The following is a 12,796-nucleotide window of genomic DNA, read 5'->3' on the forward strand; positions in this document are numbered from 1 at the left end:
TTACTCGTGGTCACAGCAGGGCAGTAAAAAGAAAAGCTTACAGTGCAACAAAATGACATTTTAATGAAATTTGGTGTGCTTTTGTGTGCTTGCACACAAAAAAATAAATTCATAAATCACACGTGACCACGAACTGTGTCGTTTATGCCGAAGAATCTGCAGGAAACACAACTGGCAACTCCGCTGACCATAAACTGTATGCATATCCATGATAGAGCAAGGCGTTGTTAGCAAACGGTTAACTTCTGCCGTTTAGTTGCCGAGGTTCGTGTGTCGGCAAATTAAAAGGAAGTAGTCTTTGTATTTAACATGGGTCCAAGAAAAGACTGTCTTTACGTTGAGCTGTAGTTGATAACTGCCGAATTATTTCTTTTTTGGCTCATAGACAGCGTTAATTGGAATACAAAGCTTGTTTTGTCGTGGCTAAACTTTGCTAACCCCAAAGCTAGCCTGACTGAATGTGTTACGTCCACCGGAGAGCCCTCTGGACTTGGAGGAAGGAAGGAAGGAAACTGATAAGTAGGATAACTGCGCACCTATGCTTCTGCAAAGCTAGAACTCTTTGGGACTCTTGAGTTAACACCGTGACGCATTTAGAAAAGGTGACTATCTGTAGACTTCGCGTGATATTTGACACTGTTTGGTTAATGAGATATGCTGTTAGTTGGCATAGCTAGCTGCTAGCGCCACGTCTCTGGGCTAGCTGTGCAGCAGACGAGAGCTATCCTGTTAGCCACAAACTTCCAAAGAAGTTGTGTAAGTCAGATTTTTCTTTCTGGTTGAGTTGGTCAAGGAGCTGAACGGTGATTAAAGCGTTTCACGGTCAGACTCTTTAACTTTGATCTGCTGTACCACCGGGACAACCGGAGAAACTTATGGCATCGGATGTGATTGAGAGTGAAGCGGTGCTGAAGGGTGTAAGTAATATGAATTTGAACAATAGCAGCCCAGATACTGTCACACCCAGGAGGACTCTTGAGGATTTGGGAAACAGACAGACTTCCAGCCCGTCATCATCCGGTGTATCGGGAGAAGGCGATGACGAGGAAACAGACGAATTGCAAAATAGCACAGCTTCTGCTGCAGAAAAGGGCGAAGAGGAGTTTCAAGACAGTCTAACCAAAACAAGCGGTACGCCACAAGAAAGGAAGACTCCAGACAATGTGCAGAAGCAACGAGGAAAAAGCTCTACCCCGGTGAGCGTTCCCCAGCCACGCTCACCAGCTGGAGCCACTGGAAGGTGTGTATTTAGACATTTTTGTGTTTTCCTTACATAGAAGCAAACTATGAGAAAATTAGCACAAATATGGTTTAGTCTCTCCCAGAGTCAAACGATAGTTTTGTCGGTGGTTCTAAAGTGGACCTAGGTGTACATGTGACTGTTTGTTTATCTGCCTTTGTATTGGTTATAGCGTAGTCTGACGGCCCTGTGTCAGTTGGGATAGGCTCCGGTGGCGTGCCAAAGAGCGTCGTATCATTGGCCTACAGTCTGTGAAATATATCTCAGACATGTCTCTCATGAATGAAGTCATTTTCAGCCAGAAAAGCATCCCTGTCATAGGGTAGAAACTGAAATCAGTTTTTGGAAGAGTGACTTTTATATGTCCTTTTATTTATTCAGGTTGAAAGTCTCATTGACATTAAAAATTCATATTACATATTAAAAAAGAAACATGGAAAAATCAGGAGTCACTTTTTAGCACAACATCGATCCTCTGCAGAAAGATGTGTCAAAGCTATGGATTTCAGAATTGACAAGCCACCTATCCTTAACTATTATTGTCAATAAATATTGCTTACTGGGAGCCAATCACTCTTGTGTCTTCATTCCATTTCTCTTATTAGATATTTGTCAGTAATGTTTTTTCCATGCAGGAAAAAATAAGCAACTTGACATGGCGTGGATACTTAAACTCTAAAACATTGTACTTATAGGTGTGTTTTTTATTTATTATTTTACATTTTTTGCAGTAATCTTGAAAATTGCTTGTCCAGGAGTTAACTTCCAAAAATGTCATCATTTAACCTCAGAGTTCATCTACGTCTTTGTAGCACTGGTACTTTGCTCTAAAAATAGTTGTTTTCAACATCTTGCCAGAAACTGTTGGAAACCAGCCATCCCAAAACTAATTCAGGACCATCAGATTACTTTGCAGATCTTAAGTTCAGAAAAAGCTGCTTCAGTTTAGCCAAACTGGTCATTTACAAAGGTTTGCCTAACTTCTGAACTTGTTAAGATGTGAAATTGAAGGTTTTCTCTACAGACATTAGTGCACTTTGCTCTGCACCCCTGAGGGATTTTTAAACTAAGTATTGTGAATATTAACTTGGAGGGAGCTATAAAGAATGATAACAGACTTCAACCCTTCACATAACTAAAACAGAAAAAACGCAGCAAAAATAAATGTAGATAGAATGATAATCTTGTATTTGTTTCATTTATGTTGAAATTATGAATATGAAAAATGACTTCTTAACTGGTAACACATTTACTTTTGCCTTGAGCTTTATTTAAACAAATTAGCATGGCATCTTTAAAGTTTTTCCATAGTTGAACCATCCCCCACTGATATCCATATTAATTCAGTTCTCTATTGTGCTCAGTATAATAATTACACCTTTAAAATTTCTGTCATCTTTTCCTTTTGACTTTTTAATGTAGCTAATTTCTTTCTATATGCTTCCATTTGCATTGATTGCAATGGTTCCCTCTCAGGAAACTACATTCCTGTTGAGTACTGAATGCCCAGAATGTTTGTGTGTCTGGAAGTACAAATACCGCAGTCTATATGATTAATGCATCAAAGGGAGCTTGGTACAACATGGATACAGATACCATTGGTCTGCACTGGTGAGCAGTCGGTTTATAAACTAAGCCCTTAGCACAAGCTTGTAAGCTTTTTAAGAAGCTACTGAAACTGAGATTTTCAAACATCTATTTCATATGATTACTTTTGTCTCATGTTAAGACATTTTATTAATTGAAAACAGGCAATGAGGATAAACTTCCTTTTAGGTTGCTTTAATCATTAAAAGCCACAATATTGAATATACAGTCCAAAAACATGCTTTTATCTCCATAATCTTTTTAACCCACACTTTACAGTTGCTCTACTTTGTTGGCAATGAAAACGTAGCCTGACAGATATAGGATTTTTAGGATCAATACCAATAGTTAGTTATTTTATGAGTTCAATATTTTAGATATTTTTTCCTTTAATAAACATGAATGTGACACTGCATAGTAGTGATATGTAAAGAAGATTTTAGTTTTGCAATTATAAGTAATATTGGTGGGTGAATCAATACTTGCAGGCTCTGGTGCCTTCATTGTAAGGGTCAAAGATATTTTTCACCTCCTTACAGTTCTTGGGGGTCAAAAATTACTCAAAAATGCCAACCCTTATTTTGGACCTACAGACCTGTAAACGTATATTGATTCTGTAAGTTGGCAGCATTTTGAGTATTAGAGGACTATTTTGTTTTTTGGGTTTGTTGGGTACCTTTTGCATTAGTATAGCTTAAGTAAAATTCCTTGTCAGCTTATTAATTTAAAATCGAATTGATTTGTTTCGAATAAATCCAGTTATTATGGCAGATGTTCTTCCTTCTTTATTCATACAGTGTATGCTCATGTGCTTTTGTGTAGCCAAGTGTACCTATTATACACTGACTTTTTGAAGATTTTAATTGATGATGTATTAGCCCAAGGACAAAAATTGCCTTACTTTCAGCACATCAGGAGTGCGTCTGCATTTTCCCCTTAATCATTTTAAGACTAAACAAGTCATTGTTTTAAGATGCCCAATTACACGTTTGGATTTCACAGATAATTTCCGCTTGCCCTCCTCCTGATCTTGATACATTTTCAAGTGCAAGACAACAATCAAGCAGTTAGAGATTGTTAACCATAACAGATTGTTCAACCTTTTTCCCCTTTTCATTCCCAGCCTTGAACGTCAAGAGTCAGTTGCCACAACAGAAGCCCGCCTCAGAATGGAAGGAGTTGAACTTAAGGAAGAGTGGCAGGATGAGGACTTTCCACGGTACTGTCTCAATCACGCTTATATCATGCTTCATAGCTTTGCATCACATGTTTGGGTTTTTCAAAGTCCCATTAACCGTGACTCTGCTGAATGTATCATTATCTTTTGTATGAATCTTAGGCCTCTCCCAGAGGAAGAGGAGCTTGAAGATGAGCTTTTTGCAGAAGCTTCTGAGGCAGGAAACTCTGGTAATGAAAACACAGTACTGTTCTTTGCATTGCTACAGTCAAAAACAGAACACTGAAGAACAAAGTTTTTGCATTTTAAAATGCACATGGACATATGGAAGTTAAAAGAGATACTGGTTGCTCTTCCATTCATGTGCATTCAGCTGAAACTGAGGCCTGAGCAGTCTGAGTTTTACAAATCAAAAGAGTAATTTCTGACGTGGTCTTTTTAGTACAAAATCCTCTCAGGTAGGGGTGGGCGGTATAAAAGGTATACAGTAATATGTCTGAAGGTTCTCAGTCATCCAGGTCATCGTAGTCAAAGGAGCTTGCAAAGAAAAGCGTCTGGACTTCTTTAAGTTGCTTAAAGACGTTTCACCTCTCATCCGAGAAGCTTCTTCAGTTCTAGCTAGTACTTTTCTTTGCAAGCTCCTTTGTATACGGTAGAAACAATATAAAATTGGCCAACGGTAGAGATTTTGACTTTACTGCGATAGCACATGTTGATGGTGTCATCAAGCTGCACCTGTTTTGGTCGAAAGCATCGCAGCGGCTGCAAACAATATCATCTGCAAATTATGCCGGGTGACGGTAATAGCAAAGAGACTAAGCACTTTTGGAATATGGGGAAAGCCAAAAACTGTGCTTCCTAGACTTCCGTACCATTGATTAATTTTTGCTGAATTCTCTCGCAGCTGCTCTATTCCCATGTTGTTGCAGTATATTAATGACTAACCTCGTATTGTGAATGGATTATCTCAGTTGTTCTCCTGACTGAAGTTTGGTCCGTTTACAGCATCCCGACATGTGACTGTATATGTCCCTAACCACCAGAAACCCTCACGTTAACTTTTATCGAGTGGGGAAAAAAGTTAACAGCCATCCTTCAGCTTCACTGTGCTAATGTTATGCTAACATAGCTGTTTTGCTAGCAATCACGTAGCACATCACTATATACCAGCTAGCTCAACTTCAGTAACCCTACAAAGTCACTGCTGTTTAGTTTTCTGTCTTCATTTATGTTGGAAGTGATAGCAGAGCTGTACGTTTGAATTTTTTCAGAGATCTCTCAGTCAGAACATGGCATATCATGTTTAGGTGGAAACTAGCGAGCTAACTTCCTGCTAACTTCTAACTCTGTTAAATTTAATAAATTCTGTTTTCATGGATGCCTGGATGTTAAACGTAATTATTACACCTGGTAAAGCAGCAACGCTGATCATTTTATTAAAGGTGAAAGAATTTAGACAGTTTTTAACTCTCAGTGATGCTGCAGTGTTTGTTTGACTTTGGGACCTGAAGGAGACAGAGTTTCGGACCCAGATTACTCCGCAAGGCTCCTCACCACGGCAGCCGTAATGCTCCGGCAATCCATCAAGTGGTGCGCCTTCATAGCTTACCAAAGTCGTACTGAAACATTTTTTGACAGATTTCTGCGCGCCATGTACTACATAAAATCTGTTCGAGGTCGGTAACCACAACCAGAATTCATACATAAGGCACACTGTTGATCTTTGAGAAAATTAAATGATTTTAAGTGTGCCCAATGGTGTGTAAAAATACGTTATACAGAAGAAAAGAATATATCGCGATATATATATATCGTTACCGCACATGCTTCAAATTATACCGTGATATTTCTTTGCCAAGCTGCAGTGGAATGCTGTTCGCTGAAACCAAAATTTCCATTTTAAAAGACTGTAATGTTGAAAGTGTCACTTAATTTCTATAGCAACCAAGCTTCACATTAGTGTTGGCTGAACTTCAAAGTATTTGAAAAGTATTTTTTCATAAACAAGCTCTGTGAAGTACCAAAGCATAGTATTAAACTGGCTCTGGAGCTAATTAAATACTTTAGTACTCATTATCCCTGGCATTGTCAGTTCTGCTTTCATTGCTATAGAAATTTGGAAAAGAGATTTCCTTTTTGTTATGAGTATATAAACAATATCATTAATGTTTAATATATAAACAATATCATTAATGTCGATTAAGATAAAAACAAAAAAAAACTTGACAAAGAAATACAAGGTAACACACACACTGTGTGCTGAGCTGCAGCCAGGTGGTAGAGCAGGCTAACCTACTAATCAGGTAGTTGGTGGTTCGATCCCCATCTGCATCTGCTGCTCTGTGTGCCAAATATTCAAGACGTTTGGAACCATTAAAATGTCTGCACCTGATGGCCTGAGAGGTCTAATTGGGTTATAGATACTGAGGAAGTCAGAGATCTACTGTTGAGCCAAACCATTGAGGGCTTTATGAAATAATAGAAGCATTTTAAAGTAAATTCCGTACTGAACTGGGGGCACTTCAAAATTTGGGTAATGTGTTCAAATTTACAAGTATGTGTGAAGGTTCTGGCTGCATTCTGAACAAGCTACTGATGATTTGGATAATCTGCCAAATAGAGCATTACAGTAGTTTCATTTCCCCAGTATGAATACATGGACTAATTTCTCTGAGCCAGTTTCAAAAAATAATTTTTATAGCATATTTTAGTGCATATTTCTAACTATTATTGGATATTTTCCCTCCATAAATTCTTAAATTTGCTCTTCCGTTTCTGTCTTTAAATACCAATTTAAAATAGATCTTTTTTGGTATTAGCAGTAGAAAGTTTTTATAATTTCTTTTATAAGGAAAACTGGTAAGACTGCACATTAAAAATACTGTCAAAATTAAAAGCCCTGCATTCATTTTTAGTTGAAAATGATCTTTAACGAGTTTATTATCAGCAAAAGGTTATTCCAAAGCTTTTAGTATTACAGCATATGATGCACACACACATTAAAATAAGTACCAACAAGAATACTGCCTATGCAATAGGTTAAAATGCCTCTTCCTACCAACCCATGATTCCAATCCCTACTTAAATAAGAGACGCACCAGAAAAGAACTGCTCACCACATGTAATCACTGTGTTATCGCTGACCTGAAAAAGCTTGAACCTTTCAAAAAGCTGTTCTCACAGTAGACCGTATAATCATTATTGATTTGACATCCTACCCTAGGCTACGCAGTGAATCATGGCAAGAAGACTAAGAAAAAACTTGCAGCTCCAGACATCAGTCTCACTCTTGACCGCAGTGAAGGTTCTCTTCTCTCTGACGAGCTGGATGAAAGCACAGAGCTAGACCTCAGTGACATGGACACGCCCTCGGACAACAGCAATGAATTTGAATGGGAAGGTAGGAATTTTATATAATTAAAAATAATTAAAAATATTGGTCTGGTACTTCTGGTATTATCCTTTAACCCTCATTGTTTCACTTTGCTTATTTAAAGGCAGATGTTACACATCATCTTTTAGATGAGGTCTAGTTGGGATGTTATTTTCACAACAAACAGAAGTTCTCCGGTCTTTTTTTTTAATATCTGGGTTCTTGCGTCCATGTGCTTTTTTTCTTCCTGTATTTTTTACAGGTTTGCTTAGGCAGCTGACTGCCTGCAGTGTGGTTAAAATATGCTTTGTTGTTTTTTGTTTCCACACTGCTGCCTTCCTCTTTTTCACTTGGAAGAATTGTTTCCATTCTCTGCCTGGAAACAGGCTGCAGGCCAGCAACAGGTTTCTCTGTTCCTTGTGGTAAGATCTTTTGGACAGCTGTCTTTTATTTTTCAAACAAATCAAGATGTTTTTTTGTTTGTTTTTCATTTTTGTTCGTTTGGTTTGTTCCTCCCCACCATATTTCATACCCTTTCATTTTTACTTAATATATTTGATTCATCTCCCCCTTTCTTTCAATTGTTCCTGCTTGAGTAAACAATAGCAGGTTATCACTTAATGGTGAAATTGTTGGCCATTTTGTCCTGTTTGATTATCAGTTATTCAGTGAGTCACAATTTAAAAGCATTCAAATTTCAGAGAATAACTACTGGAACAAGAAAACTTCATTGATCTCTGCACGAAAATTGATTTGCCACAGTTGCTTAACACAGTAATAAAAGAGTAAATGCCTTAAGCATAAAACTTAAATTAAACTTGTATTAAGTTATATTGTTCCAAAATCAAACAAGACATGAGACCAGACAATTAGAATTAAATTAAATTAAGAAAATTTTGGTCCTCTTCACAGAAAACACACTCAAGTTTGTCCGTTTGATTTAATCTCACGGTTTCATAAGTTTTGATTTGCTTGTTGCATGCTTGATATCATGTGATCATGTGAGTACTTTCCTTGATGTCTGCATGATGAACTTGACATTCTGCACATCATGCAGCTATGCTGTAAATCTTACAAACGATCCTCAGATATCCTTGGGCATTTGAGCAAATGCAGCACTCTACAGTAGCAGTGTGTTTTGCTTTTGCTTTCCTACAGGAAATTATGAATTTTCTCCCCAGAAAAAGTGAAGTGAGCGTATGGAATTGAGGATGTGAATGTTGGTGTTGATTCAGAGAAAGAACATCCCTCAAGATACACAAGATTAAAGCAAGAAAATAAATGTGCATATGATTTGAAATTTAAAATACGAATTATCGAGTGATCTCAAAATTGTATCACATTTGACCAAAAAGAATCTGATTTGAATCATGTGTTAAGTTTGCAGCATTCAAGTTGTTAGTTTAACTTGCCTCTTCTCCTTCAGATGATCTTCCTAAGCCAAAACCCACAGAACTACTACAGAAAGGCGTGGAGTCAGTTCACGAGTATTCGGCCTCAGAGGAGAGGGAAGACAGTCGACGCTGGAAGATGCTTCGTATTGGAGACCAGGAACACAGAGTGGACATGAAGGCCATTGAACCTTACAAGAGAGTCATCAGCCATGGAGGCCAGTACCATTGAAGTACCTCTAGTAGCAAGTCTTGAAACTTTACATACAATTTGGCAGCATCTCACTGTACTTATTAGAAGTATTATTTTTAAGGGCCTCTCTAAATAAATTATGAGTGATTCCTAATCTTAATTTCAGCTGCAGCCAGGACATGAAAACTACATTTATAGAGTCATCGGTGAAATCTGACAACAAAGACACTTAGGTATATCTGCCCCAGCTTGAGGCTTAAAAAGCTTTCATCGCAGAGGTTACACTTTTACAAAACGTTGATTCACAAGATTATGGCTTCATTAACGGTTAAATCCAGTGATGACACAATCAAAGCCATAGTCTGGCTCCTCCCACCAGAGCAAAGAACAAATGGCATGCTAATTAATGTTATAGACACAGTAAGCCCAAAACAATGTTATGATTGGCTCATATTTTATCCGATCGGTTCTTTGGTAGCAGCACTGGATGAATAAACTGTGTTACACGTTTGACATGATTCAATCAGCTTGTGTGTATTCACAGTATGAATTCCTTTTTTTTTTTTTTTTTTTAATATTAAAAATGACTTTGTGGCATTTGAATCTCTCATTGCAGGTTACTATGGAGACGGTTTGAATGCCGTAATTGTGTTTGCTGTGTGCTTTATGCCGGAGAGCAATCAGCCAAATTACAGATACATCATGGAGAATTTATTCAAGTGAGTTTTTATTTGAAATTTAGTTCCTTCACACATTTTAGAGAGCTGTGTCAAATGCGATATTCTTGTTTCAGGTACGTCATTGGCACACTGGAGCTTTTGGTTGCTGAGAACTATATGATTGTGTATTTAAATGGGGCGACCTCTCGTAAGAAGATGCCAACTGTTGGCTGGCTTAGAAAGTGCTATCAGCAGATTGATAGGAGGTGAGTGAGTTGCACAACTTGGAAAACTGTTTTTTAAAAGACAGACAATATGAGAACATAGATATTTGGGTCACTTCAGACAAATAAGCATCAGATCGTAACACCTGTCCTCACTCTTCTGTACAGGCTACGGAAGAATCTGAAATCCTTGATAATCGTACACCCCTCTTGGTTCATTCGCACCCTGCTGGCACTCACCAAACCTTTCATAAGGTAACTGTAATGTAAAAAGGTAATCGCAAGTCAAAGACATTCGTGGTGTAATCTCTTTATTCTGAATGTTTCTGATTTCTTTTTCACAGCTCCAAATTTAGTCAGAAAATCAAGTACGTGTACAGCTTGTCAGACCTTGCTGACCTGGTTCCAATGGAGTATGTGTCCATACCAGATTGTATCAAACAGTAAGTATGGTGTTTGTAGCACTGATGTCTGTGTTGCATTATAGTGGTTTTCCTCGTGGCAAGGGTAGGCCGTAAGTTAGCTGTGTCCCACTGACCTAAATGTGCACACTGCGTCATTATACAGGAGATACAGTCTGCCCAAAGCCCATAAGCATTATTATCATTATTATTATTATCATCATCATCATATATGCATGATCCCATGTTACAATGGCAAAAACATTGCCACGTCACTACATATTGCTTCCAGTGTATACACAGCTTAGGTTGTTGTTTTGTAAGTATTCTATAAGCTGCTGTTAAATATCATAGTCTTCATTTCTTTGCTAATATGCGTAATTATTGAGCTGCACTACAAATTACTCATGCTGTCTTCTTCTTTGAGGCTCTGCACGTGACAAATCTTGTATCGTCACGACATTTAAAAAGGCAGCACAAATAACTCATCTTGACTCAGTGAAACTCAGTAAAATGTTTTTCTCTTTTGGATGTGTGGTTGCTGTCGGCTGTGTGTTTCTTCTTCTGCCTAACCCGATTTCCCTGCCCCCTTCTTAAGGTTTGACGAGGAAAAAAATAGGAAAAGCCGTAAAAGGTATATGCACTTTCACCCAGGGTCAGCTTCCGCATCTTCTGCATTTCATAAAACTAACAGAGAAATGATGAGTTGGCTTTCAGAAATGCACCAAGACACCTAACTTTCTTTCATTTTCATAGTTGGATGATTTCCAGTTACTGCTTGTCCCGAATCAACAGCTTTCCTCTTCAACTCCCCACATGTTCATCTGATTTGATTCAGGATTTACCTTCCTAATTAACAGATTGAGAGTACATTTTTTGGTCTCCAAAAAATAGGTGACTTGGTGATTATTTAACCAGCTAAATAGATTTTCTGAGCCACTTTTGTAAAGATCATCCCCAAAAAACTATTGCATTTACATTTATTACCTCAAAGCTACCTTAAAATCGTATTCAGCACTTAGTTTTGTTTGTTTTTTTAAGCCGCAGAGCGTGCTTGCTCACAGCTCATACTTGCTGTCACAAGTCATAACTTCACAAGCTACATGAAGATAAGGTTTCAAGGAAGCTGAATGTGTTGCTGCTTGTTAAGGTAAAAAAAGCCAGGGCATTAAGTTGCACTTACTTGAATTTATCTTGTGAAAAACAGGCTCGTATTTTGAGGAGGTTGGTGTTTGGTAAGTTTGTTCGTGTGTACAAATGAATGGGGTCAAGTAAGGAAGTAGCTCGCCTTAGTCACTGTGGTTTTTGGTGGCACTGCAGCCGTGGCCTCACATGGTTTAGTAACTGGCTCTCACTGAACACACGGTTTGTTCATTCTCACAGCTCTTTGCATGACTCACTGCTTACCCGCTGCCCACTGATTTTTGGTAATTGCCACCTCTTTCAGTTTTAATATTCTGCTTATTGTTGATTCAGTAATAACCACTCAGGAAGAGATGGTATTCAGCAAGACAAAGGCTTTATTTAATGTATTTTTACTGCTAAAGTAGAAGCCAAAGTAGAAATTTTTCACTTTTCAATGGAAACAGGAAACTTTTAACGATACAGCTGGTACTGATCTTTGTACTGATCAGACATTTTAAGAAGCTGCATGTATACAAAATATATACATGTGTATATACAATATATACAAATTGGGATTTGTATATATTTTAGCGTTTTAAATTATTATTATTATTATTATTATTATTTATTTTTTTTGGGCAAACTGGTCTAGTGAGTCTGATCATTTTTATACATTCCTGTGTATAGAAATAATCCTGACACCAAAAAATCCCATTTTGATAGTGTTACAGATTTTGTACAGTTTTAATGACCACTAAACTTGTGTGCAGAATCGATCAGGACATGCACGGCAAAACGGAGAGCACAGCTGCTACTGTCCCGGAGTGACCTGGCTCACGCTTTGAGACGTGGAAAGGAACGGTGAAGAATGTTGAGGACTGCAGCCATTCATGTTTGTTTTCTGGGTGATGGGACTGGAGGCTTCTTTGCATCAAGAAAGTGCCTTTTTGACATGATGCTGCCTGTTACATGTTGGAACTGTTTTTGTTTTTGTGCTGCATTTCTGTGTCAACCAGTTTGATCTGCAGCACTTTGTCCACATGCTGTCGTAAACTTTTTAATCCTTTTTTATTTACTCCTGTATCTCATGTCAAACTAAGCGCATTGGTTTCCCTGTAGCTACTGGTGTATGTACACTATTTGAGGCACTCTTGTTACAAGTGGTTGATGCATGTTCTACTTTATTACATTTAAAATTATATATTTATATTCAAAAGGTGTCAAAGGAAATAAATTAATATATTTTTATGATGGATCTGATTTTAAACTGCGTATTAGGTCACTGACTCACTGAGTGGCATTGGATAGAACACGTTTAATGGCATCTTGTTCACTGTTCACTGCTGATGTTCTCTGTTAAAATCCTGCCTGGGGAAAGGAAATCTTTGTTTTTATTTTATCTTTTTTTTTTCCTCAATCTTTTTTT

General features: G+C 37.8%; 1 protein-coding gene across 8 annotated transcripts; it reads left to right on the top strand.

Annotated features, from left to right (window-relative positions):
- The first annotated feature begins 159 nt into the window (after positions 1 to 159).
- bnip2 (BCL2 interacting protein 2) lies at positions 160 to 12,758 on the top strand. Of its 8 annotated transcripts, XR_005695004.1 has the most exons (13): positions 160 to 1,240; positions 3,951 to 4,046; positions 4,167 to 4,234; positions 7,228 to 7,404; positions 8,804 to 8,986; positions 9,578 to 9,680; positions 9,755 to 9,886; positions 10,013 to 10,099; positions 10,189 to 10,287; positions 10,844 to 10,879; positions 11,002 to 11,139; positions 11,453 to 11,480; positions 12,141 to 12,758. XR_005695004.1 is itself a non-coding variant. In XM_040025754.1 (12 exons), exons 1-11 carry the CDS (start codon positions 876 to 878, stop codon positions 11,463 to 11,465), a joined length of 1,359 nt encoding a protein of 452 aa, XP_039881688.1. In that variant the 5' UTR covers positions 162 to 875; the 3' UTR covers positions 11,466 to 11,480; positions 12,141 to 12,758. The 8 variants fall into 8 exon arrangements, 5 of the variants coding, with proteins under 5 accessions (XP_039881685.1, XP_039881688.1, XP_039881690.1 ...); XR_005695002.1 differs by having other exon boundaries at positions 11,002 to 11,480; XR_005695003.1 differs by lacking the exon at positions 11,453 to 11,480 and having other exon boundaries at positions 11,002 to 11,395.
- Positions 12,759 to 12,796: the final 38 nt, after the last annotated feature.

This window comes from Simochromis diagramma, unplaced genomic scaffold (genome assembly GCF_900408965.1).
Source record: "Simochromis diagramma unplaced genomic scaffold, fSimDia1.1 OVJJ01000293.1, whole genome shotgun sequence".
NCBI classification, from domain to species: domain Eukaryota; kingdom Metazoa; phylum Chordata; class Actinopteri; order Cichliformes; family Cichlidae; genus Simochromis; species Simochromis diagramma.